The sequence below is a fragment of the Amaranthus tricolor genome, chromosome 6 (assembly GCF_026212465.1).
Source record: "Amaranthus tricolor cultivar Red isolate AtriRed21 chromosome 6, ASM2621246v1, whole genome shotgun sequence".
Taxonomy (NCBI): domain Eukaryota; kingdom Viridiplantae; phylum Streptophyta; class Magnoliopsida; order Caryophyllales; family Amaranthaceae; genus Amaranthus; species Amaranthus tricolor.
The window spans coordinates 21,496,084-21,523,884 of NC_080052.1; the positions used below are offsets into that span (position 1 = coordinate 21,496,084).

Here is a 27,801-nt window from a genome sequence, read left to right on the forward strand (position 1 = left end):
CTCACTTTTTTTGTTTTTCCAATCTTCGTGCATGGTATGGGAATTTATTTTGGTAAGAAGATAAAAAAAGAACGGAGGAAATATATTTTTTTCATATACATTAAACGTAATATATAAAATAAGCACAAATGATAAATAGTGTCAGTAAGTATAATCAATAATCATCAATAAAATATACTACTAATGTAGAAACATCTTGGGATGCATGTCACACTCGAACTAAAAATTTTTCCATATATTTTAATTATTGACATGAGAATTTTTGATACTTGACTTCATATTTAAGCAAACAATTAACACATTAAAACATGTAATATTTAGTGATTGGCTATATATATATGTGATCTATTGATACATTATATTTCCTAGTATAAAACTATAATATTTTTTATCCAAAATCATAAAGAATATTAAAACTTGGTTTATTAAACCGTTATTAAAACTAAAGTCAACTAATTAAAAAAGTCAAAAATAAAATATTAATTTTCTATTTTCATATATACAATCTTAAGTCTTAAACTCAAAAATTATATTATAGTAGTATGTTATATTAAGTTTATATATTTTATAATTCATTTAAAATTTTTAGTTTAATCATACATGATAAATTATAATTTTGAGAACAACTTAAAAAAAAAAAAAAAAAAAAATCTGTTTAACATGGCGGTTTACTTTAATTTAAAATTTTTGATAAAAAAATAATTAGAGATTACTTCTTCTGTGAAATCAAATGGGCCATTGCAGTATTAATTTATTTTAAACATTGGCAAAACGCTAAATCATTGATAGCGCGGGAGCGCAGTTGGTAGGGAGTCTGTAAAGATTGAACATCCTTAAAAGGTCGCGTGGTCGAGTTTGTAGGAGAGCAAATATATTTATAATTTTTAAATTTTTAATTCCATTGATTTACAATCGAAACCGCAATCTCAGATAGCGTTGTTCTGTTGTACACAAATCGTTACCTAAGTGATTTGTTATTGAATTTTTTTTTACGTGAATGATATGGTGGGAATTATATTTCTCTGTTATATAAAATGAGAATTATTTTATAAAAAATCAATATTTTGGTTATGGACTCTTCATTTTCCATCTTTCATTTGCTCTTGCTCATGACACTTTTCAATTTTCATTTTCCTCTTTCATTTCCTTTTGCCCCCTCAATCTCTTCTTGAAAAGAATAATTTAATTTAATTTTTCTAATTTTTGAAATTTTTAATTTAAAAAATTTTTTATTTAATTTTTAGTTTTAATTTTAATTTTTTTATTTTAATTTTGTTAATTTTTTTATTTTTAATTTTATAAATTTCAAATTTATTAATTTTTATAATTTTAAGTTTAATTTATTTTTTTATTTTTTAAATTTTAAATTTTTTTATTTTAAAATTTTTTTAAGAGTGGAGTGAAACGGCGAGTGATCGATAAAGGACTAAAGGTGATTGGTGATCAATTTAATAAACGATAAAAACTATTAATGGATATTTTTTCGACTTATTTGGATTTTGTGATTTAATTAATATAGATTTTCGATAATCAATTTGATAAATGTTTATTGATTGATGGTATTTTTTGTCTATTTTTTAACATATATATTTTAGTATAATTATATAATAAATTATTTCTTCACTTTTATAGTTATGTATAATAAATACAAAAATTTAGTTATAAAGTTTATATTTTAATATTATCATAATTATATCAGTAAATATTTATAGTATTCGTGTTTTACATGTGAATTTATCGAATATTTTAAAACAGGGAAGTATTTAATTTTCTCATGAACAAAAATGTTTTATATGCTTGTTTAAAAAAAACACAGATACAGTTAATTAAAGAAGAAAATAAAGAACGGAGCATTTGTTAAACTGAAAACCCTATCGGCAATTTCTAGTCTTCAACCGCCTTTGACGGTAAGTTTTCTTCATCCTTCTCTCTCGTGTTTCTTCTGCTTTTTTTGATAGAGTTCTAATTTAGACTGCATCTTTTCTTCTTTTCAATACCATTTTTGGATGGCTTAAAAGTTCTGATGTTGGCAACTGTAATGTTGCCGCCGGCGATTTGGGTCTCGTTTCGGTACCGTTCCGGTGCAAAAGTTATATGGTTTCTTATGATCGTTATGTTGCTTTATTTTCTTATATGATTTCTTTAAGTCATGTGTCCTACATTTTTCATTATAGGAACTAAACATATCACCCAGTTTGATTATCGTAAGAAATGTTTAAGCATTTATCATATGTACTCGCTTCAATATGTGAGATACAGAGATTATGTGAATAACTTTAATCCCCCCTCTACTGAATAAACTAGGTCTGCTGTCATGAGCCTTTGTAGGTAGTTGTGGCGAAATTAAATTAATCAGTGCTGAATTTGGGAATTTTGAACATTCAAGCATTATTTAGGGGATAAAATTTAGAGTTAAAATGATTCTTTTTGCTGTCAATCATTATGTAGTCTATTATTTGGAATTTGGATTATTCAATTTCTTTGATATTTAACTTCCATTTGAATGTGCTGTACTGTTTGCATTTAATATCTTGCTAGTTGGTCTTCTTCAGAATATTTTGAGTCTTCGGTCACGTAATTACACACTTATTTTACATTTTTCGAATTTTTGTGAATATTATGATGTCAAGAAATGATTGATTTCATGAACATCTAATCCCCTCAAACCTAGCCACTAATGGATAATTATCAAGACCATGCGTGCCTTACCACCAACGTTATTATCGACTTCGAATACCCCCATTTAATCTAACCCATGAAGCATGCTCTTTGTTGAATTGATACTTTTTACTGCAATAGTCATCATTGTAATTAATCATTAGAACATGATAATAGATCACAATGAGTGAGTGCGACTACATTAGAAATTTTTATGTGGGTAACAATTTTGACACAATTTATGGACATGATGCAAAACTTCACAAAATATACATGTCCCATTTGGCCATTTCTCTTGAGTAGAAGGTACAATTTATAGCACCATACTAGCCTTACCCTCATATAGCTGTCGTCGTTGCGATTTCAACTATCCTTGCGCGTACTTACAGAGTCACAGTCCCAACATCTTAATGGACTTTATTTTGAGTGCCCCTCATTTCCCTCATTGTGTGCAGTGTTGCAAGTTGTACTTGCTAGTTGTGGGTTTATTATTACATTTTAGCATGTCTAGTCTGCCCATGTCCTAATTTTCTTGTTTAAGCCTGATACTTATGATGCATATGATGCAGACCACGAGACTTCATAATGTCTAATTTAAAAGAAGGCGATAAAAGTGATGACATTGGTTTTTCTTGGGGTATAAGGAAAGGTCGAGGAGGCCAAAACAAGGACGTACAATTCTATGGATCTTTCACATATGATGATGTGGAGTACTTTTTGTATGATTGTGTTTATCTTTTGAAGGAAGGTGAAGCCAAACCTTACGTTGGTAAGCTCATCAAAATTTGGGAAGCAAAAAATAAAGAAAGGAAGGTAAAAATACTATGGTTTTTCCACCCCGAAGAAATATCAAATTATCTTGTAGGTGAGAATGTGCTAGAGAATGAACTCTTTCTAGCAAATGGTGTCGGGAAAGGCTTAGCAAATGTTAATCCCTTGGTAAGTTATTATTGAGACTATTTTGTTTTTATACTTAATAGTTTCATGATAGTGTGCTAAGCTATTTCTTTTTCTACTTTTCTTTAAGAAGCTTTTGTTGTACTTATTTTAGTTAATTACATTGTCTGATTCATTTTTTTATTGCTGGATTGATACATAACTTCTCTTTTTGACATATTTGTAACCTTGTTTCTTATCCAAGTTTCCCCTTTTTAATCCTCTAAACTATTTCTCCCTATTCTGTTTCTTTAGTCTTCTCCGCTTTTTTTTTTATTTTTTATTTTATTTTTACTTCCCCTTCCTCAACCCTTAAGAGGTCATTGATTGATTTGCTATGTAGGACTCAAAAAGTAAAGCAATGATAGTCAACAACAACAACAATGCCATAACCTTAATTGCAAAAGAATGGGTTGACTACATGAACCAATATGTAGTTCCAATGGTTGTCCACTTGGATTCTTCTTCATTCATTCCCGTTTTCTACCATCTCAAATTTAGATCATTCATATACATTTCCACTCCTGTCCTCTAAGTCATCTTTGGTCTTACTCACCCTCTTTTTAAGTCTCTTGAGCTTTGGCTTTTTATTTCCTTACTGGTTCGCTAATACCCCGTCTTTCTACATGCCCAAACCATCTTGAACGAATCATTTTTATCTTTTCTTCAATATTTTCAACCTCTAAACTCTTTCTTATATCTTTGTTTTGAATTTATTCCTTAAGGTATGCCCACTGATCCATTGAAAATTCTCATTTTTGCTAATCTTATGTTTTTATTATGATCCTTTAAAGCCCAACATTGTGATCCATATAGTAGTGTCGGTCTAATGGTAGTTCAATAAAACTTCCCTTTTAACTTTAAGCACACACCTCGATTACATAATATTTTAGTAGCCACTAGCCATTACATATGAGGTCATCGATTGATTTGCTGCAAATATCATGTAGGATTAAATAAAAGCAAAGCAAAGATTGGGCACATTGAAAATGAATTTGAAGACGTTAATCTACGAGGGTATTTTTTGTCACTAGTGTTAAATTTCTTTTTATTTGAGCTTATAGTAATTTGTTAACCGTGTCTGTAAATCATACAATGGATAGCCTCTTAACTTAATCAATTTTCAACTTTGAAATAACTATAAACTAGGTAAAACATGAATAAATCGAAAACAATACAATTGAAAATTTCCTGGAATGAAATGAGAACTTACTAAAAGATCTTGTAGCATGCGTTTATGCTTAAAGAGGGTGTGGTCTTTATATTTTATGAAAATTTCATTTATATTCTTTATTATGAAGCCAAACTTAAGAAGGAAGAGTATCTTAAATTTTATTCCACAAGCAAGTGCTATGATTTGGAAAATACTTGAATTTGTTTTTAACTAAATATACATCAAAATTTCTAGTATAGTTGTATGCTAATGCTAAGGATGTTATATTTGGTCACCTTTGAGCCCATAAGCAATGGTTCCACCATACAACACTTTTGAACATTTTTCATCTTGAAAAAAACAATAAAATGATATGCAAGATTTTTGTGATAATGAATCAATGTATTCATTTCTCATTGTATTGCCTTGAAAGCAATGTTCTTAGAAGGTACTTTTTCTGTTCTAGTTCCAAATGAAGAAGGAACCTTTGTTATCCTTGTTCAAATCATTGTTTTACTTGTTAATTTATTGGCAATTCTTTTATAATGTTTTGTTTATTCTTTGTCTCCGCCTCATTGTTCATAATAACATCTATCTACTCTACTATGATTTTAATTGACTTCTTCATGGTAGTATGGCCATGCTTTTAAGAACTGAATGATGTTGCTTTCTAGGATGTATTTGCGTGTTGGATGTAGGAGATTTATTGAATTTATTAGGTGGCATAGTTTTAAAAAACGTGAGGCACACCAAGGTGCAAAGCGTAAGGTGAAAGGGCATGCTTTTTTAGGCGAAGTGCACTTTTTCGCTAAAATGTTTTAAAGTCATTTTTAAAATATAAAATACTCAAAACAACATGACATTGATATTATGCAGCAACAAGCTTGGAAACACTCATTATTATTGCGGGAAATACTACTTTAGCACACGACTTTATAACGAAATTGCAAAGAATACTTTTTTTACTTCACTAGCTTTTAATGCAAGCAATGGTTTTTCGAACTTATCCAAGTGAATTTGGGTTTTGAGTTTTATTTCTTTTTCAAACAAATAAGCTTAAGTAAATTACCCAGCCAAAGACGTAAAATGCTTAGTTTTAAAAAGCGCAAGGTGCAAAAGGTCCTTGGAGCCTAGGCGTAAAGCGCAAGGCGCAAGTGTGAGCTTTTCGTAGGCGAGTCGCACTTTTTCGCTAAAACTTAACAATCAATATTAAAACATATATAACACATCAAACAACATGATATTCATACTTTGCTATCGACAAGCTTGAAAACATTCATTATCTTTGCGGTAAACGCCACTTTAGAACAAAATTATTATAATGAGAATAAGAGAATTTCCAAAGTTTATTCTTTTTCGCATGCTTTTTGTTTTTCGTAGAAAAAACAATGATTATTCGAACTTCATATTCAAGTAAATTTGGGTTTCAAGTTCTATTTCTTTTTCGAATAAACAAGCATAAGTTAATCACCTAGCCCAACAAGGAGGAGCACCGGGTGCACAAGGCGTGAAGCGCATCGAGGCGCTTCAGGGGCACGTTTCTTGTAGTGGGCTTTGCCTCACCTAGCCGAGCCTGAGCTTTAGGTGCACAGGAGCCATATTGCAAAAACGTGGTCGCGGTTGCGATCAGGGTCGCTATTGCAGGTCGTTGGAACAGAAAAAATACGGTTATTGCGGAACGGATTGCAATATTATAATATTTTTAAAATACAATTTTTATACATCAATTGGAAGGATTATAATTAAAAATACTCTAGTTTAGAAATCCTTGACGGTCATATGGTCTAAATAGTAGAGTTACTTCATTGGGAAAAGTAACTTGATATTAGTGCACAAATAAATTAAAGTTAAATTAAAAATGAAAAACCTCATATGGAGGCATTAAAAAATGAAAAATTTACTATATTGAAGTAGGGGTACAGACGTACAGCTGTAGTAGTGAGTAATGCTAATGTAGATTTGTAGAGATTTCCACACAACACCCAACATCCTTTTAAAAAAGTCCTTTGTAACAGACCAGCCGGACCTGTTTTCGAAACTAGATAGTTTGGACACTTCGAGTCTGTCCACTAACTCCCAAAAGACCAATTCGTTCTTATTAAATTTCCAAAGCTAATTATTATTACCAAGGGTGGCTCTTCATATAGCCTAAGCCCCAAGAGATTACTATAAAAATAACAATAAATATAATTACAAAGGACAAAGACGAATTAAATGAAATGTCGATAATGCCCTTGGTCCCTTTAACTCGAGTCATGACATTATCGACTGCCTGAAGTTTCAAGGTGGATAAAAATTAGCTTGACCTTCCACTATTAGTAACGAAAATGAGGATATATGGTTGAGAAAAATTTCCCGATATTAGCTGACTTGGGTAGGTTATAAGAAAATTCAGTCAGAAAATAATTCAAAAAAATTGGCGTGTTAACTTGAGAAATAAAGGAGTCAAACTAAAAAAATAATGGAGGGGAAATATTTTGATATGGGCTGGAATCCTCAAAAATTCATAGGCTTAAAATGAGTTCAAAGAGTGCAAAATGGCTCCAAATTAGATTAAGTAAGGCTGTGTAAAAAGTCATTATTGACGTCATTAGCTCATTACCCTGCCATCAAAATTTAATTCTACTGTTCTTTATATATTTTTTAATTGGATCCTCTAGGGTCTAGAAGTATCAATGAATACAGCTCAAAAGCTACTGCTCTTTTGGCATTACTATTAAACTTTTTCATGGATGACATCCCATAATCTGAAGCTTTGGTATGAATAAGAGGTTCTTTGGCACTCTTATGGTAGCAAAAAGATGTGTGTGGGTCCCGTCATGACCATTATATATATATATATATATATATATATATATATATATATATATATATATATATATATATATATATATACCTTTTTCATTTTTCACTCTCCTCAAAATCCAAGCCTAAGAAGAACAACAATACCCTTTGACGCCTGCAAACCCAGCTTCCCTCTTTATGAATATCACGTCGGTAATCCGCTGCCGATTCCCGATGAGCCACTATTTCCGACCAACTCGCCGATTAGCCACCACCTTCTTCTGACAACCTTTTCTCTTTCTGTTTCTTGGTCTATTTTATCTCTTATCTGCTCCCTTTGTTCTTTGCCATCTTCTCCATTGCCGACCAATTCTCCGGCAGCCACCCACCAGTTTCCAGCCAATTCGTCGGCCGTCTGTTTTCCCAGTCCACCAGCAAACCCACTACCAAGCTAAACATCAAAAGTCCTCATTTTTTTCTTACGATTTGTCCAAGGTACAACTTTCCACGCACTCCTCCTGGTCCTTCTCCACATGCCTCCACACAATATGTCCCACGGCTGTCCACTTTCTTTCCTTGCCTTTTTTGTTTCGTTCTTTCTTTGTCTTGTCCCTTCTTTTTCTTTCTTTTTCTTTTTCAGTTTCCTCTTTCTTCTTAATTTTCTTTTTTCCCAAATACCTTCTCTCAATCTGTCTTTTTCTGCCTTTTTTTTTTAATTTTGTATTAAGGTATTTTTACCCATTCTGTTTAACTTTTTCTTTATCTTCTCCGCTACTCTTAGGTCCTCTTCTTGTTTCTTCCGTTTCTCCTCCTGATCTGTAACTTGATCCATACATTTATCCATCTCTCTTACCTTCTGTCCCATATCCTCAACCTTTACACTCTCTTTATGAACATCTTATTTTCTTTGGTTATGTAATACAAATGCCATTAATTCATCTTTCCTTTCTTGATGCAGGATGAGGAGTGAATATCCTTTGTGACTACATTCATGTTTTGAATCAAAATTTTCATCACAAATCTCACAAATCCCTTTTCCCAACTTCTCATAAATTTCATTGGTGGATGTGGGTTTGAGTTATTAGATGAAACCATTTTGGACAACCCTTTAAAGCATGTTTAAAGGAGAAATTTCACGCCCAAAACCCCAAAGACATCCATCAAGATCATCTTCTTGATTATTTTTTGGACTTTTGCCATCACTGGCGATTTTTCGGTATTGGAATTGTACTGCTCTGATAGTTTTAACAGACCAGCACCGAAACTAGATAGTATGGACACTTTGAGTTTGTCCACTAACTCCCAAAAGACCAATTCCTTATTAAAATTCCAAAGCTAATTATTGTTACAAGGGTGGCTCTTTATATAACCTAAGCCCCAAGAGACAACTACAAAATTACAATTAATATAATTACAAAGGACAAAGACTAATTAATATGAAATGTCAATAATGCCCTTGGACCCTTGGACCCGAGTTATGACATCCTTCTTTCTCATTAAAGTTGTGAAGCATCTGTATCTTGCTCTTCTTCTCGTCTTTCATGGCTTCCCTATTAAATTTCGCAGATGATCTTCAATTCAGCTGTTATAAAGCAGTGAAATCGGTTGATTTTTGTGATGACACGCCGCTTTTTTACCCAGCGTTACAATTAGTGAGAAATCGACATAGTTTTCTTAAAATCTATTTCTGTTTCATAGCGTCTATTGTTTTGCACCATGGCAGGAGCAAATTGAGGCACATTTTTTAAAATTAAGGTGAAATGCATCAAGGCGAACGCCTCTTGTATTGGGATTTGATGAAAAATACTTCAATCTGGGATGCAATTGTGGAAACGGTTGTATTGACGCGATGAACAAACTATAGCTAAGTAATAACGTAAATTGCTGCTGCCATGGTGTGAGTTTTGCAAAAAAATTCACATAAGGACACTTTTGCTCTTAATAATGCATTTTTGTTGAACTACTATTATTATTCAATAATATGCTCGTTGCTATATTAATTGCTCTATATGAGATATTGTTGAAGGATAAAAGGATAACATATTAACTTTGTAGTTAAATTTTTTGTTTAACGAATAAAATTATAAGTAATCTAGTATAAGTGAATTGTTATAATTAAAGTTAATGGATATTGATGAATTTTTAACATGGAGATGTTGGAAGAACTTTTTCTTCTGTTTAGCGAGATGTCACAATACATTTTTCTATAACCTTTTCTTGATATATAGCGTTAGTGTAATGTTAGGGGTTACACGTTACGTAACGGTAAATGCGTTCGTGAAAATTCATGAACCGTTGTATAATGAGATTCAAAATCGTGACAACTCTCAAAACATATTACATAACATCGAGGGTTTAGCTGGGTGCTTGCCTGAGTGCAAAAGATGCTAATTGAGGCACTCTTGAAACTGATTGTGTGGTTGGGCTATTACTTGCTCTTCCTTTTGGTTATTGCTCCATTCTTAGTGAGTGCGTCGAGCAATTTGAACGATATAGAAGAGATGGATGAAGAGCTGGAACAAGTTTCTTTTATGGAAATATGGCAACGTCGAAGGAACTAAGAATTGGATCAAAATGAAAGGGATTTGAAGAGTAAATGTAATACAACGAGTGCGGGTAGAATTTCAAATTTTCCTTCACTATTGAATACATATTGGTTTTGTTGAGGTTATTGGGTGGGTTAAGAGGTAGTGAAATTCCCATGATTTCACAATCAAGTTTTAATGGAGGGTTAAGGTTGATCTTATGCTTTGTAAAGGATGAAGTTTGGGTTGATGGTTGTACTTTACTTGCTTTGTGGTGGAGTGGTAGATGAGGTGGTTTTGGTTTGGGATGGAGGTACCCTTGGTATCAATTCTTCTTGATGGTCACCCGAGAAGATTTGAGAATACAACAATGTGAATTAGCCGTAAATGCTAGTAAATGCTTGGGGGAGAAAGAAGAGGAGTTAAAGCTATCATTTTGCATGGTATCGGACACTAAAGGTGAATTATTGTTGCTGCTAAGATTGCACAATTGTGTTGTCCAAACGTAGCTTATGTATATTTGTAAATGTAGAAACGTGAGGATTGTGTATTCATATACGTGAACAAAGCATTGATTTATATAAAAAGTGGTTAGAAAAAACTCCAGTATTACCAAGAGCTCTAGCTTTGTGATTTGATTCAAGCATAAGTTTAATTCATTCTAAGTTGATTAGTCTCAAGTTAGAAATAATTCTCTTGATTATCTTCATTTCATGGGCACGTTGACATTTATGTTTTAGTTTGCAAAAGGAGTGTCCTACTACAATTCTTTTGGGGTGCTTGATTCTCTAGAAGTGTATTACTCCCTTCTATTCACCACATGTGTCCCGTTTGACTTTTCACGAATTTTTAGGTTGTCAAATGGGACCACATGTGTGGGAGAGAGAGTCCAATTCATAGTGGGGTTTAACACATGTGTAGGTGAGAGAGTCCATTGGTAAAAAAAGATATTCAACATAGAAATGGGACTTTTGAGATAACGTGACTCAAAATGGAAATAGGACACCCGTGCTGAATAGGAGGGAGTATGAATTGTAATTAAGAAAAATTATGAACTAAGCACATACATGGTAGACATGTTTTGTTTTCTAAGTAAAATTTAAATATCTATTTCTTCTCCCTGATAATGCAATTTTTTTTTGGAATTAAAGTATATTAATTGCATTTATTTTAGGTTTGTGGAGTAGCATTAGTCAAGCATGATTGATGACACCTATCAACTATTTTTCTATTGGAAAAAGATTTTTATAATGTTCCAAACTATTATGGTTAAAAATTTTTTAGGCTATGAATGCATATCCCAATAGGAGTGGAAACTCAAAATCCTTGTGTAAAATCTTGGATGCAGTTGTGGTTGCATTTATGGTCATAAAATCATTTTCATGGAAGAATTATTTCGTGGTTGTCGCGGCCGATACTATAGCTGCAATATAACGTAAAGAGCCTTTAGACTACAATCACGATGGAGGGATTTGTTGAGATTTTGCTCTATGCCCACAACATCAAATTTGTGGGCGACATTCGTCTAAATCGACTTGTCAGATTTGGTTTGATGCATTTTTTTTCTTATATATGCTGGGTTACAAACAACCTTGTTTTCACATATTACAAATGTTTATTGTATCTCTTTTTTGGATAATGCGCCTTCGTGCTAAATAGATTTGTAGAATTTCTTTTACTTCATGTGGGAAAGGTTGGCTAAATAGTGCAAAAATACGGTTTTGGTAAAAGTTGCGGTAATGGTTGTGAAATTTTCGCGGTCAATATGACCTACATTTTGATTGCGGTAAACTCAAATACCATTACAATACAACCATAATACATTGATGTAGTCTTGTTTTTGGATTATGGTTGGCTTACAACATGATGCAATTTTCACATAGGGAGGTCAATATTGTTTCATAATCTTTGTATTTTAGGTTTTATTTGTATTAAGACGTAGTACCTCGTGTTCTATGATGATTTAGTGGCTTCTCTTTGTCAAAGGCTTGTTTTTCTTTCTTTTTTTTTTGTATGGATTGGGCTGGCCTAGATTTTTGGTAGTTTTGTTCGTCCAATGTATTTTCTTTAGTCTACTGAGTTCTTGATATGTTGTGTGGTTCTTTAGTTGAGGATCCTTTTCTGATGGGGAGTAATTCTGAGGGCCAAAGAGAGAATGTATGATTAACTATGGTGATTTCTATAGGTGAAGTAACAAAATTTGTTTATCTCGTGCCTAAAGTAGAATTGTAATAACCAATTTGAGGCAAAAGATACTTGGAATGACAAAACTAATTTGGGATGGAGGAGTATGTTTTTTTTATGGTTATAGTGCGTAATTCAGAGTTTACTTTCACTCATAGTTCTTGTCGAGCTTTTGTGTAATTTCTCTTATCTAAGATAAAAAGATCAAACGAAGGGAAGATTGTCTTGTGAAGATTGGAAGGATGTTTTGAGGGCTTGTCTTGTATATTACTTACTTCTTCCCCTTATTTGTTGTTCTTTTGGTTCTTTTTAAGTTAAAATACATGCCTTTGAGGATCTGCATGTATGGAAAATTTACTTTTAAACACGGTTCATCGCATACACTTGGGCATCGATGCTGATTCTATTTATATTAATCCAGGAAGCGATTGCTGGAAAGTGCAATGTAGTTTGCATTTCAAACGATGAGAGAAATCGGCAACCCTCCAAAGAAGAATTTAAGATGGCAGACTATGTATTTTATCGCACATTTGATGTCCAAGAACGTACGGTTTCCGATAAGCTCGGTGAAAAGATTGCCATGATTGATGGTACATTCTTTTGCCTAGAAGTCTTATTCTTTTTCAAGCGTTATGCGATAATGCTTGTGTCATGACACATTTTTCTTACTAATTTGTCACAGTTAATTTCTTATTGAAAAAAAATGATTCTCAATTACTGGATCTCCCGATGGTACATAGTGAGAATGGTTATTTGAATTTAGAGAAAAAAGAGGACGGGCCAATTCGTTTATTGGACAAGTCAATAGCCCATCCCGTGATAACTTATGATGCTGCTGGAGCTGGTAAGAGCGTCGCTGTTGTAGGGTTAGAGAAAAAGTTGATCAAAAAGGATCTGGGAGGAGCAGATGAAGGTGAGAAATATAAAGGCAGTGAAGGTCTTTTGATTCTTGAAGAGGATAATGGGTCAAATGGAAGAGGTGATGCTACTAGACCCGATATTGATCCTGGGGGTTTACCTGCTACTGAAGTAGCCTTGGCATCTAATCAGAACATTATGAGCAAAAATTGCGTTATGATACCAACAGAAAATGGGCATCATGGTTCTGGAATCAATAATGTTGATGATTCTGGAATCAATAGTGTTGATGATTCTGTTCCATTTGCTGCCACTGACAATAGAAAATCAAAACTCAAGAATGACAGTTACAGGTCAACTCATGCTATTGAAAACTTAAAGACCCAAGACAGGCCATTGAAGAAACTCAAGGTTGATGGTTCTGCACCACAGTCCAGCGACAATGGTGGGACTAGCACCCTGAAACGTACTACTGTTGATACCCAAGACAGGCCCTTGAAGAAATTCAAGGTTGATATTACTGCACCTCTGTCCAGTGACAATGGTGGGACTAGCAATCAGAAAGATACTATCGTTGGTAGCCACAAGGTATTGCAATCTGTTGCTGCTGCTAGTGGTAGAGATCGGCTAACCAAAGAATGCAATGGTATAAGCAATAGCCTTTCTAAAAAGCTCCAGTCTGAGGGCTTAACTGAGGATGAATCTTATGTCAAGCATGGTAAACTTTCCGTGAAACAATCAAAAGATACACAGGGGTCTTCTAGAGTATATGTTGCAGCAAATAAGGGTTCACTACTTGTTGATGATGATGCCGAAATTGTTAATAAAGTCAATTTGAGTAGGAAAATGGTTGGGGCAAGCAATGAGAAGTGTAAAGTGCCAACTAAGGAAACTAAAGATGCTGAGATTGAAGCTTTTGGCCGTGTTAAGGAAGTCACTAATCGACCACCTGTAAGTATATTATTGGTTCACTTTATGTTAAATTTTCTTTTATGTCTTTCTCAATTTCAAAAAAGTGCGTTAGTAAAAAAATAATATGACCAAACTTTTGCATTTGGGTATAAATTTGCATCAATGTTCTTGATTTGGAAGTGAACATAAATTGGTCATTATTATCTAGCCACAACTCATATTTCACAAGTTTCATCAACTAGTTCATCGTGGATGTGCGAAATAGTGCAAAAAATGCAATTTTAGTTGAGATTGTGTTAGTATTTTACAATGGTGCGATGATGAGGGTGATGGATTTGTTTTACTGTTAACCAGTTGAGAGTTGAGACCATGATATACCCTTGAACCCCCGTAAAATGTGATTTTCTTATACCTTTACAATGCGAGTAGTATCTGTTGGCATTTTTTTAATCCTTTACAACACGAAGGATATGAAACGATGCGACCTTATTTTTGCACTATGTTTTATGAAGATACAACTTATAGGTTTGTTAATGTGTTCACAATTGTGACAAGGAAATGTTGGAGATGGGTGAATAACATTGTTGTGCTAGATTATTAACAACTCCATAAGGGGAGGAAAGAAATCCATATGGACTCCCCTTTCAAAGCCCTTATGGGGACAAAACAAGCTGGCATCAACGATGGAAAAAAAAATGCAAGATCTAAAGGAAAAGGGATACGACCATTTAAACCAAAGGGGAAAACAAACTTGGCTTTCAAAATAAAAAGCCATAAATCTATAATATGAACTACAAAACAAAACAAAAACAATATCTAACAAAGCATGTCTAACCAAGCTTTATCAACAATACTATTCTTCGAGTTGTAAAATACACCATGATCCTTTATATAGTGCTTGATCTTGTGAAGAATATAATCAATATATCACACTATACCCTCCCAAACACCTTTATTGCGAGCCATCCATATCCAATAAGCCAACACATTGAGACAAGTAAAGAGAACTATTCTCCTAAGCTCTGAGCACTCCTTACTCTGTATCTCTTGAAGAAGCAATCCAATAAAACGTTAAATCTGCAATGGCAATATATTTCATTGAGATGTTAGGGCTTTTTCTCACTAAGGTTAATTTTATGAATTTTGTTTCTCAAGCACTTTATTAATATTACTTTTGAGAAAGAAGCATGAAAGAGGACAATTTATTTTGTGATGTTATGTTGTTTGAGTAGTTAAGTACAAGGTTACGTTTCTTTGTTGAGGAGGGGTTTTCAATAAAAATGAATGGAAGGAAAGGATTTCTTTCGCTTTTTCGGTATGTGCACATTGAAAGTAACTTTTCTTTATTATCGGTGTCTTAAACCTTGGAAAAAGTTTATAAACAGGGGCGGAACAAAGATTGTGGGACTTTGATGTTTTTGCAATTTCTTTTGAAATGGGTCCCTTACACCCTTTATGAATGATTAAAGAAAATTGCATCAACTATATAAATACTTAAACCAAAATGTATAATTATATTCCAAAATGAAATTGTTTATGCTTAAATAAACAACAATAACAACAAAAATTTATCTCATAATCAAACGAATCTATTAAAAGCAAAATTATGTTTGAACTGCACAACTTGATTATACAAGAAAATGTATCTAAAAACTAATTTTAGATTGCATAGATGGCATTAATATACCTGATTTTGATCTTGTGGTACTCCATTAACGAAACAACAAAATAAATCAAAAATGATAAGATTTTGATCCTTCAAAAAGGAAAGTGCAAATTGATGAAACGTAAGGGCACAAGACATCTTCAAATTTATTACTCCTATTTGAACTAAATTAGAAAATTTAAAGAGTGAAAGTAAATTAGACAATCACAATGAGATGTGAGGCCTTTGAGCGCAACGAGAATCAAAAGTAGAAGACATTGTCAAAGCTGTTGCTGAACGCGTTAGCCATTTAATTTTTCCAAAATGCGTCTAGTAAGTCTGGAAGGTGGGTCTCGCGTTTTAAAGGAAATGTGTTAACCCGTTGAGCTTTCTTATATTGAAAGCTTAATTCAATATTTAGGGCTCCTAAGTTTTGGGGGTCCTATGCGGTCGGGCACCCTGAATGTGCCTAAAACTTCCCATGCTTATAAAATATTTTAAATGAGTTTTGACATTGTTGTATTTCTTTACTAAATGGAGGTTAGGAACTAGCCATTAGGATGGTATTTTGTGTCAAAAATCATACATTGTAATTGACATATTGGACACTTTAGGCAACACAAATCATTAAAAGCATATTATAAGGACTATATCCATGACATAAGTCTTTGAAGTTCCGATAACGAAGATGGGATGCATGTATGGCTTAAGCTTTTGGAGTATTACTTTTGGTTGGGATTTACGAATACGAGCAGCAATGTGTTTTGACTAGCTAATAAAACCTAGCTTTTAAACAATACATGTAATGTTTCACAATATATATTTCAAATTTTACACCCTTTAATGTTGGATATTATTATATTCATTTAATTTAGCTTTATAAGTAGTGTTTTATCAATTTACTTAGGTAGTTTAAATGTAGTTTTCTATTTTTTGAATTATTGTAATAAATTTTTAAAAATTGAGTCATGGAAGATGTAAACATGAAACAACATAAGATGGGAAAGTAAGAAAACATAAAAGAGAATTTAGCGATTTTGGTAAGATTGGGTGGTATGATAAGTGTATAAGGTGGCCCTGGTATATTTTGGGATCTTCTTGTTGGATTCGTCTAGGCTTAACCTTTTAACATGGTCATGGTTTCTTCTTTTGCATAGCTGAAATGCATAATCTCTTAACATTTGTTGTCTCCTTAGGGTCTAGGGCACACTTATTGGAAATCTTAGAGTTGATGGAGCTTTTTATGTACACTACTAGGGCCTTAATTAGATGTATTGTATGTAATTGGAGACTTAAGAGTATTTAAGTCTGTTTACTTGAGGATGATACACATCAAGTGCACCTCCTTTGATGCCTTTGAAGATACAAATTACTTTTTACATAGGATCAATCATATACTCGAGCGATTCGACTAATAAATTGTTTTTTTTTTCTCTTTTTATTTTTCTTTTCTTTTGCATGTATATTATGTAAGCAAAATATAATGACAATATTTTTTCTTCAAAAACATGCATAGGTATTATATGTTACTTATCACATTTTATAATTTTATTATTCATTAATAGTTTTGAAGAATAATATAACATAAGTACTAATGTATGAATATTAATGAATGTGTAAAATACCTATTGTTGTCTTATATTTTATCATTTTTTAGGTTTGCATTTTAGTTTCGCTTCTAGGATTCTTAATCACACAATATGAATTATATATAACATCAAAAATTATATTCAAAACAAGTTTAGTTCTTTTTAAAGTATTTTGGGATATGAAGGATTTAGACTTAGAAATTGAAATTGTTAAAAATCGAAATGAATGGAGAAGAAGAATCCATGTGGACTACCATTGATATATTGGTTCATGTAACCTACACCAATCTTTTGGGATTGAGGATCTGGCATTACTGTTGTTGCTACTTGGATCATTAATTGAAAACTTAATTGATCTTGACAATTTTTGATTTTGCTATATATTTTTTTATATTTTTATGTCTAGTTCCTAGTGTTTTGGTTAATTGTGCTAATATTTTCTTGTGCATTTTTTTTATGTATGCAGGATCGAAGCAAGTGGTTTACAGCTAGTGTGAGTATACTTTCATGCTTTCCCTTTTGTTATTTTTTGTTTCTTTTACCTTTTTTGTTTGTTGCATTGTGAGCATGGTTCTTTTATTTTCTTTCTTTAAATTAGTTCTAAGCTTATACATATACTTTCTCTTTTTTTTTTTCTTTTTTTTTTTTCTTGACGTGCAACATCGCTATCATAATCACTATTCTTTTGGTAATCTCATTTTACATATTGTTCTTTATATATAAGAAAAAAATATAGTCGATTAGGATTTTGTTTGTTTCGTTTTGATGTCTGTTTTCTAAATATCAAGTGTTCATATTTTTTATTGGGCATAAATTTAAGATATAGTTTAAAGATGTGTTTTCAGCTGTGTGAAAACGCTGACTGTTGCGAGTCAAAAAGAGCGAGGGAAGTATACGGACGGGATTCAATGAGAATATGGCTTTTTACAACAAAAATATACAACAAACATGAGAAGCATTCTCCACCTTTCATTTCAATTAAGTTCCAACTATCAACACATATGACTTGCTAAGAAAAATTAAAATTTTTAGGGTTACTATGTTTTAAAAAAATGGTGCTTTTGTGGAATTTACTCTTTTTTGAGATTGTGACTCTTTTTTATTAATAGTGATCTGAAAAGTGTGTCCGCATCCTTTTTATACGCCATAGCGTCTTATCAAATCCTATACATATATACACATTTATGTTTATCTGTGATAAGAAATTTTAATAATCCCATTTATATCTTACTTTTCGGCCGTGATTATAATTAGCTAAATTGGCTCTTTGTTAATTGTGTACCCTACCCATAAAATAAGGATGTTGTCGTGATCGCAGTAATAGATGTGATTTTGCAGACGCAGCACGTTGCGGTTCTACAACTCGTTTCATGCAAATTGCAGCATGAATTGTTAACTTGAAAAATGTCCATCTTATCATAGTTTTTCAAGTTTTCTAGAACCTAATACATATTAAAAAAAGATCAATCACAATTTTTTTCAAAAGTAGATTATATTGGCTAATATGTTATGATAAGTTGTTACTCCATGGTTTTAAATTTTAGGTTGCGTTGCTTAAAATCCATTATAAAGCGTGTATAAATAATGAAATAACCTCATTTTTATTCAATAACATCATTACCTCTCAGAACTCTTAACATTTTCTCTGACCACTAGTTCAACCATTACAACATCATCATCGATTTTCACCATCTCTTCCTATCTATATAACCAATAAGGCAATAATGCCCATCCCCCCACTGATCCTCTTGCATTTTTAAAAGATGCTATCCTTGTAAACAAAACAAAAATGGAGCAGAGAAAGGGATTGCAAACAAAATACCCAAATTTTTATGTTTACAATATTTGGCAACCAACTATTAATACATGTTAGTTCACTAGTTGTAGTTCCGAAAAATTAGAAAAAGAAGGACATGCATTTTCCCTTCTATGTCTATCATAGAAACTCACCAAGCCCAGAAACTATGATTGATAATCCAACATGCAAAATTGATCAATACCGACCATCATCTGACTTGTAGGTTACTTGAGTTGTGGTGAGCCGTAATCAATCTGAACCCAAACTTGAGTTGGTATAACCGATTGCATTGTACACCAGCTTGCGGCCAACCCCAAGAATGACTCGTAATCGGTATTTCCGAAAATGTGGTTGATCGAATTCGACCAGACTTTAATTGGTCAACATTTGACATAATTCGAGTCAAAGTGATCCATTGACACTGTCCTTTATCATTCGCACCCATACTTGACCTCATCTAATCTAACATCAACATAAAGCTTAAGTGACCTGATATGATATCCAAATGAGTTACAATAACAACTTGGCAACTTATAGTACTATTTTTGTGATATACAGGTACCTCTAATTATAATTTTAGTAGGGAAATATTAAAGGCAAATTATATTATAGTATGTATTTTAAAGGTTTTACTTAGTAGGAGAAAAAAAAATTTTTAATTTCAATTTTGAAGGGAGTATTTCATAGAGTTTATTTTGGTTTGAGGATTGGGTTTTTCTATTATAGGAAAAAATTAAAATTAAATTTTGGAGGGAATGTTTTAAATTTGTATTTTGAATGGAGGATTTAATTTGCATATTAAATATTTTGCATTTGAATTTTGAAATAAAAGCCTATTATTGAAATTTGATTTTTGGAGGAATTGAGAAATTTATTTTTGGTGGAAAATTTTGGGAGGATTTAATTTTGTATATCAAACACTTTTATTTTGATATAAGAACAAAATATATAAAAAAAAGTTAATTTTGGAGGGAAAATTTGGTGGGTTTTATTTGGGATGGAGAACCTTGATAATTTTAATTTTATGAAATTTTTTCTTGTGAAATAGCAAATATTTTCTGAAGTAGAATGAAGGGTATGATGGTTTAATTTTGGATTATAGATTTTTGACATTTTGTTTTTTCATATCCAATGGTTTGCATTTGAAATAAGATCAAATCTACATTTTACCTGAATTTCAACCAAATCGGATTTACAACCTTTTTATCCACGTAGCATATGTAATCTCATAAATTTACATAGATTGGCTCAAAGAGTTTCTCAATGAACAAAGTAACTCCTCTTTTAACTTTGAAAACGTGCTATGAAGTTAAGATACCAACAATTCTAGTATTTTGAACCCAACTCAACTGTCTAGCACATGAGACAAATTGCGAGTGTCCATGGTGGTTCATGTGGGCACACTAATGCTCCCTCTATTCTTTTGATTTTGTTATACTTTTCATTTTGGGTTGTCATTTTATATTGCTATATTTCTGTTGATCCAACATCATATCTCCTAATCTGATTCATAAACTTATCCTCTGTTCCCATCTCATCCACATTTTCTTCTATCCACTTGTTTTTGTTTTATTCTTTCACTACTCTATTCCTAAAAAAGTAACAACATCCTATTGTAGCAAATCAAAGGGACGAAGGGATTAGATTATTGTAAAGTTGCTGCGGCCAATGATGGAGGATATGCAAATACTATTTTGACAAAAATGATAGTATTAGCCTATGGTGAAACTCTTCTAGTTGTGTAAGTAAGTGGTAGTGAAGTTTCCTCTTTGCACATATATCCGAAGCCTGGCTGCTACCTGTTGGTATTGTTTTGCAACGTCACCCTTAAAGGGTGGGATGGCTGAAACACTACCGAGGTTGTACCTGAGGAGTTGCAAGTCAATAAAGGGGTCAGCGAGTGGAATAGATTGGGAAATGGTGGGAGGCTGATGATTCAGAAATAATGTTAAAAAAAATATTGAAATGCAACAAAATAATGTAACAGTAAATTTTCCTTCTGATCATATTGCATAGGTAACACTTATCATTTATTTTGGATATTGTATAATTGTGATCTTTATTGCAAGATCTGCCGTAGTTGTAACTTTTACTCTCATTTATGCCTTTCTTTTTGGTTTAATTCCTTAAAAGAAATATATGTGCATGTGTTGTTTATTGGTAACCTCTTACACGTTTCTGCGTGATTTGAGAAAATATTTTGTTGTCTTCTTTTCTGTGTACTAGACATTTTATCATGTAAATCTGCTATGTACCTTTGATTCTCATTCTGATTTTAAAATTTTCAAAATTTTAGAGGCAGATGAAATGTTAAAAGTTGAGTTCCTCTATGCCATTTGCCTTCCCACCCTAATAGTTCATTTAATCATGTTGGTTGAAGAATGGCAGGAGGAAAACCTATATCTTTGTGTGTTTTGTGATTTGGTTGTATAAGAGTAGACAGCTAATTGCCATTGAGAGGAACCCTCTCAGCCGAAAGAAAGTAGTGTGACGAGAACCGTGGAAAAAAAGAATCTTTTAGACTCAAACATAGGACCCAAATTATCATTATTGCAGTGTCTAATACCGCTAGTTCCTTGATAACAATGTGGACTCTTACTCCAATTTGTCTCCTCAGCATGCATTATCTGCTTTGCAGTCGTTATTTTACTTGAATTTAATGCTGCCCCCATTCTAATGCAAATCCTTACAAAGAAAAAGTGTGAACTCAGAAGATCTCTTAAAATAAAATGGCCCTTTAGAAACCTAACTTCTTTAAAGCCAGAATTTACTTGCAAGTTTGTCAACCTATGTCTGAGTTGTTCTAGCTCAGTGCTTCCTGCTCCTTTACAATCATGATTATTCTCTTCTTTGTTGTTTTCCTTTTTTTAATGACGTTGAATAGAATCACCTTTTTCCATGTGCTATCGTGTCAAAATGAGCTTTAATCAATTTGCAAATTGTCTGTTTTTCAGCCTTGGGAAGATAGAATGAAGGAGGCCCATGATCAGCACAGACTTGTTCTACTTCAGAACTTGGATGCAACATACACCTCATCTGAAGTTGAGGTAGGGAGTGTGTTTTAGTATTTTGATTTTCACTTAGCTGTCAAAGTTTCAGTCATGACAGTGAAGTAAATTTTATTTGATTTTTTGTTCACTTGTAAATGAGTTTTGTAAATGAGTTTTGTAAGGCTTCACACATCTAAATCATCCTCACCTACATTAGACGCGAGCCGTGAACCACGACGTTAATGTAATTTTGTTGTCAAAGACTAGGATATTTTGGTAGTCCGTCTTTGCAGTCTTGTCTACTAAATCATGTTGAGTTTTCACTTGGCATATTTAGGGTGCATTATCTATGTTGTTTTGTTTCATGCTAGCTTGCTTTCACATCTTTTCTTAACAAAGAAAGGCCTCGTTTGACCAGCTACCAATATTGGTCTTTTTTATATTGAGTAGGAGGGAGAAGGTGATAAAGGATGGATTCAATCTTTCTCTGGAGTTCGTGTTGATTAAAATACTTGGTAAAACTACCTGGTTATTGACCATATTTTTGGAGGGAATGCCAAAATTGATTTTTAGTTGCTATTAGTACTTGGTTCTCAAGCTTCTTCTTTGTTTAGGTTATGCTTGTTTCAGTGAGATGATAGCACATCTATATAAACATAACTTTTGTTTGATCAACTGGAAACAAGCCTTTTGGTAAACACGCTAAAGGAGAATTTGTTGCAGGATGTAACTGGTCTTTATTATTTATTTATATCTGCAGCATACTGTCTAATCTGAACTTGTCTTTGTGTCACATATAGGATATAGTTTGGCATGGTTTTGGAGAAAGTTGCACTGCACAAGTGGTTCAGCGTACTGCAACTTCTAATCGTTATTCGGGTGTGTCACTATTGCCATTGTTAAAAATCTTACGAATGTGAAGATCAAGTCTACCTTGCAGTAAACTAGTTTTCAACCCATCTTAAAGTTATCCTTTCAATTGCTTATGTTGCAGGAAAAGCATTGGTTATCTTCAAGACGAGGGATGTAGCAGAGAGGATTATTAGTAAGTTAGACATTGGATGCTTAATGCTCCCGAACAAAAGGTGTGTATAGATTTGTTAAAAATAATGCACTTTGCTTGTACATTAATTTTAAGTGTAGGACTCGAGGGAGAGGAAGGAAATGGAAGTTGGAACCAAGTCACTTGATGTGAGAGCTAGACTTAAGGATGTGTTGGTGATTTACTTGAACATGAAAAGTTTTAATGGTACTTGTTTGCTATCGTGTTTTGAATTGATGGATGGGTAGGGAAAAAAGAAGAACTTATCATCATCATTTTTATTAGTGACAATTTCAATAACCAAGCGAATCTTACTCAAAAGAATTGGTGATTTGATAACTAGACTTAGTGAATTGTTTTTCTCTCCCCTTCCTTACAATTAAGGTTTCCTCGCTTCAGATTTTTTATTTTATTTTTATTTTTTTCTTTATTTTTTTTTTCTATCTTCCTCGTCTCCATCTTTTCTCAAAGAAACTGTGCATGTGTTTTCTTCTTCTCTCTATTTCTGGGATGTGTTCGTACATGTAAGAGGGTGCATTTAGGTTGAAATTTCTTGTTGGGTTGGTATTTTGGCCTTAGAGAGTTGATTGTGGGTCATAGGACGGTGGGTATGAGGGTGGACTTGTTGGTGAGGATAGATTTTAGATTAGGGTTGGTTGTTAGGGTATGTAGTCTGGTCTTGGTTTGTTAGGTTTTAGTGGTTTGGGTTTCTTGTTGAATGAACTTGTGTGGGTGTTGAGTACTTGAGTGAATGGGTTCATGGATGGTTTTGGTTCTAGTTGGGGATAATGATGGGTTGTTGAGGTGGGAGGATATGAGCTTTACCATGGCCAATAGCTCGTCTTCTCTTTCTCATTAAAGATGAGAAGAAAATCTTCATGCCCGATTTCCTTGCATTCATGCCTAGAATACTCATTTTTGCCAAAATCTTCCTCATGTCATTCACATAAATCTTTTCTCCATTTCCCATACATATCTGAGTGTATTGGGACTTGAATGAGGGAATGATCTTGTTTTTTACAATTCCTTGGAGTTTCTTCGATGGAGGAATATTGCTGCCAATTTTTTCAAGAAAATCATCAAACGAATCCATTCTTGAGTATCCATGAGGTTGTTGGAAAGAATGACTCTAATACTAGTTGTTATGAACTGAATTAGCCAAAATTTTAAATCTGGACAGATTAGTAGAATTAGGAAATTGAGCAAAACACTTGTGTAAAACAGAATGTTTATGAAATTTAAGTATTCATGTATATCGCAATTGCTACAATTGTTAGAGTATTTCGAGCATACTCCAAGCTCCCGATGTGTAGAACGCAATTTGAATAAATTTCCCCTCCCCTTCCGCTTATATACTACTAAAATCTTATTGCTTTGCTAAGTGAGTTTCTTGCATAACAAACTCTAACAAAAATATTCTGTGATATTTTCTTCCATGCCTTTTTTTTGCTAGAATTAGTTAATTTCCCTCTTGAAATGTCTATTGTAAGTTTGTGGTATGGGAGGTCATGTGCCATGCATAACAATTTACTTCTATGTTGCTAGAGTTAATGATTGGTCTTGAGGTCGGCATGCTACTACTGGACCTAGGAAATTAAACTGTAGTATAGAATTATTTCACTTTCTTTTTCCTTCTATGGTGCCAAAAAAAAAAATATTATTCTGGTTTTTCAGAAAAATCCGTATCCTGTGCCTGTGTCCATATTCAGGATGATGTCCCCATATCCAAACTTTTTAAAATTCCATATACTCGAATTCTGCATCCATATCCGTAATCTATACCTATGTTCAGGTAACACATCTTATTACTTCTGAATGGATGTGAAATGTCACCAGAATTAGTCATGGCCTGTGATTGCGTAATCTGCGATGTGTCTAAATGGGCTGGTGAAGAAGCAATTAACTCATGTGAGTTATGGCAGAAGCTGAACAGGTTAATACCTCATGAATGCTGCATAGTTTATGAATCATTTTGTCCCCTCAATAGTCAGATATGGTGGATCCACTTTTGAGCAAAGTACATGCCTAGCCTCTCTTAGTCAACTAAATCTTCCTCGCTTTTTTTTTTTACTAGAGGCTCCACCCTGGCCGTTAAATTTTACCTCGGTCCCTGGCAATGAAAAAGGAAGAGATTCAGTAAAGAATTTCAGCTGATGCTGTCTTTGCTGATGATAAACCGAGCACCTTTCTAGCTTACAACATAGCTGAGGCTTCTCCTGTGTATTGGTTTTTGAAATGGTAGATTGGTCTTTCATTTGGCAGAACCGGAGAGTTTCCGTTTCAAATTCTGGATTTGATATTGTTATTCTACTTCTCCAATTTTGTGAAAAACTATTTGTCTGGACATGGCTTAGTGAGAATCTGAATTTTTGGGTATTGTTTATATATTTATTTATTTATAATTATTGTTCTATTTGAAAATTCCATATAAGGTGTTCCTGCAGCATATTACATTACTCTGTTGGCGACTAAGAAATGTCTATCATCCTCCTAGATTGGTCAGTCTAAGTTAGCCGGTGATTATCTTCAATTTAGTCTGCTGGGTTATACCTTTTGTTCAGACTGGGCCTACAATTTCAAAACAAGGGGGAAGGAAGTATTGTTTCAGTAAGAAGAGAGCAAAAGGGTGATACTTGTTAAGCTCAAGGTGACATTGGGCATGTAATTTTGCTCATTTATTGGTTTATTTCTGGATGTTAGTGTGGACAGAGTTACATGTAAATGTACCGTTGCTCTAAAGTCGAAACTCATTATCTGTGTTGAATAGCTGAAGAGCAAAGATCTGGGCTTTTAAAAGTTGCTGAGAAATACTTATCCTTTATTTGTCTAACAATGCTTAGCTAAGTGATCTGAAATGTGCTTACAATTTGTATTCCCTCTTTCATGGGTATGGGTCTGCAGCATTTTCTGTTTTGGTGTGAAATCCTTTAAAGCCAGATCATGACTTGTTACTTACTTTCAGGCCTCTTATAGCGAGCAGAGATATATGTTTTCCTGGAAAGCCTGGTTCATTCCCTGGTCATTTGGTACTAGATAAAGTCAGACATCAACAACAGCGAGAATCGGTATTGATAGTTTTGCTAATAAATCATTTTCTGCTTCACTTTTCCTAGCTCCATTTTTGCTTGATTTAGAACTTCAGTTGCCTTTTGTCCTAACTCATACTCCACTCTTTTAACAAGTAATTTTGGATTTTTCTGTTAGAGAGAAGCAGTGTCTACTTCACATTCTGCTCAGCCGAACACTCTTGAATACGAGATGGCAATTGAGTGGCGCTTGCTACAAGCTAAATCAGAGCTGTGCTGGAAGATGCTGTACAAGGTTTTCAGAATTTCTAATGCCGATGTCTAAGTTTCTTACCTCAGCTCATATTATTATTTTATTAATGCATTTGCTTAACTTTGCTTCAGAAACAAGCAGAAGAGACGAAAAGATTGAAGGCTAGCCTGAAGTCTAAATGATCTAGTTTCCCTAGCTTGATGGTTTGTGTAGAGATCAACTGTCTTTTGACTAATCTTGACGTCCATTAACATGTCAATTACTTGTAACTGCTAATCATGTGGTAATCTCTCTTCATTTGTTTCTTTTTTGGTTTTTAGTTTAATGGTTATGAAGAGAGAATTTGTGGTTGGGGGGGTTGTAATTTGTTTTAATTCCTTCTGTGCGAATTGTTTATATATTTCGTCATTTGAATCTGAATAGAGAAGTCTTACGTTAACTTAACTTCTCATGCAGTTGAACTACAGATTGATTTATAGACTAGAGCGCTAATTTTGGACAAGGGTTTCAAGTATAAAATTTAACATGTCTGCAATTTGAGCTTCCAGCGAGGAGGTGATGCTGCCAAGTTTTTGGGAGCTTGGTTTGGTGGCATTTTGAAATTTCGATGGTGGTTTTTATTGGTACTACCTCATTTTGTACATTTGCATGCACCACAACCTTTATCATAACCTCTTTCTTTCAAATGAATCTGTACATAATTGTAAATGATGCACATTCTATGTTCTGTGTTATTCACCCGTTTCATATCGTGACATTGCTCCCAGAGTATCATGGCCTGTTGCGAAAAATCAATAAGTTTTTGTTTCGTTCCTGTCCTTTTTGATACCAACCTTTTACAAGTACAGTCCTGGAAGCTGGCTGCACCAGACTGATAATTTTTCTATTTTACAACAGTGGCAAATGTTAAAGTGATCAAATTAAACCATAGAAAACACTAGATTGAGTTTTCATATTCGGGCTTGACCCTCGGAAGCCACAAGTTCTATATATATATATATATATATATAAGGGTAGGTGTTATTGGCTCCCATTTCTCCGTACTTCTTTCCATGGTTTCTTTTGCTTTAACCCCAATATCGTTCATTGTTCTGTAATGGTTGTTGGTTTCAGTTTGGCTGTTAGAAACCAACTTTGGGAAAATCGGGAGATGGTTGTGAGTTGTGACGGTTGTTTCTTTGGTGATGATCCGCATTGCATCCTTGCATAGCGTAGGGCTGAATAAAGTTTGGTTTAACCGCAAATCAAATTGGACCTAATTGTAGTTTTGAGTATTTGGTATGGTCTACTGTCGTAATAGTCCGGTTTGGTTTATTTTCTTGAAAATTATGATTTTTTGTCTGGTTTTGTTTTTTTTTTTTAGACTAGACAGACTGAGAATTGTATTTAGGGGTAAAACTTATTCGGATTTAAAACCACAAATCAAACCAAACCAAACCGAATAACAA

At 33.3% G+C, this 27,801-nt stretch overlaps 1 protein-coding gene across 2 annotated transcripts; it reads left to right on the forward strand.

Annotated features, from left to right (window-relative positions):
- The first annotated feature begins 1,793 nt into the window (after nt 1–1,793).
- On the forward strand, nt 1,794–27,144 carry LOC130816147 (protein ANTI-SILENCING 1). Of its 2 annotated transcripts, none has more exons than XM_057682798.1 (12): nt 1,794–1,907; nt 3,228–3,597; nt 12,662–12,830; nt 12,923–14,049; nt 17,711–17,737; nt 21,997–22,089; nt 22,833–22,911; nt 23,027–23,117; nt 26,037–26,139; nt 26,279–26,395; nt 26,485–26,636; nt 26,810–27,144. In XM_057682798.1, exons 2-11 carry the CDS (start codon nt 3,244–3,246, stop codon nt 26,533–26,535), a joined length of 2,211 nt encoding a protein of 736 aa, XP_057538781.1. In that variant the 5' UTR covers nt 1,794–1,907; nt 3,228–3,243; the 3' UTR covers nt 26,536–26,636; nt 26,810–27,144. The 2 variants fall into 2 exon arrangements, with proteins under 2 accessions (XP_057538781.1, XP_057538780.1); XM_057682797.1 differs by lacking the exon at nt 1,794–1,907 and adding an exon at nt 1,938–2,070.
- The last annotated feature ends 657 nt before the right edge of the window (nt 27,145–27,801 follow it).

Excerpts from the sequence above, each read along its gene's own strand:
- LOC130816147 (XM_057682797.1), top strand. The coding sequence starts at position 2,024 with ATGTTGGCAACTGTAATGTTGCCGCCGGCGATTTGGGTCTCGTTTCG. Across the intron at positions 22,912-23,026 it reads AACTTCTAATCGTTATTCGG|GAAAAGCATTGGTTATCTTC; the intron begins GTGTGTCACTAT and ends CTTATGTTGCAG. Across the intron at positions 23,118-26,036 it reads TTAATGCTCCCGAACAAAAG|GCCTCTTATAGCGAGCAGAG; the intron begins GTGTGTATAGAT and ends ACTTACTTTCAG.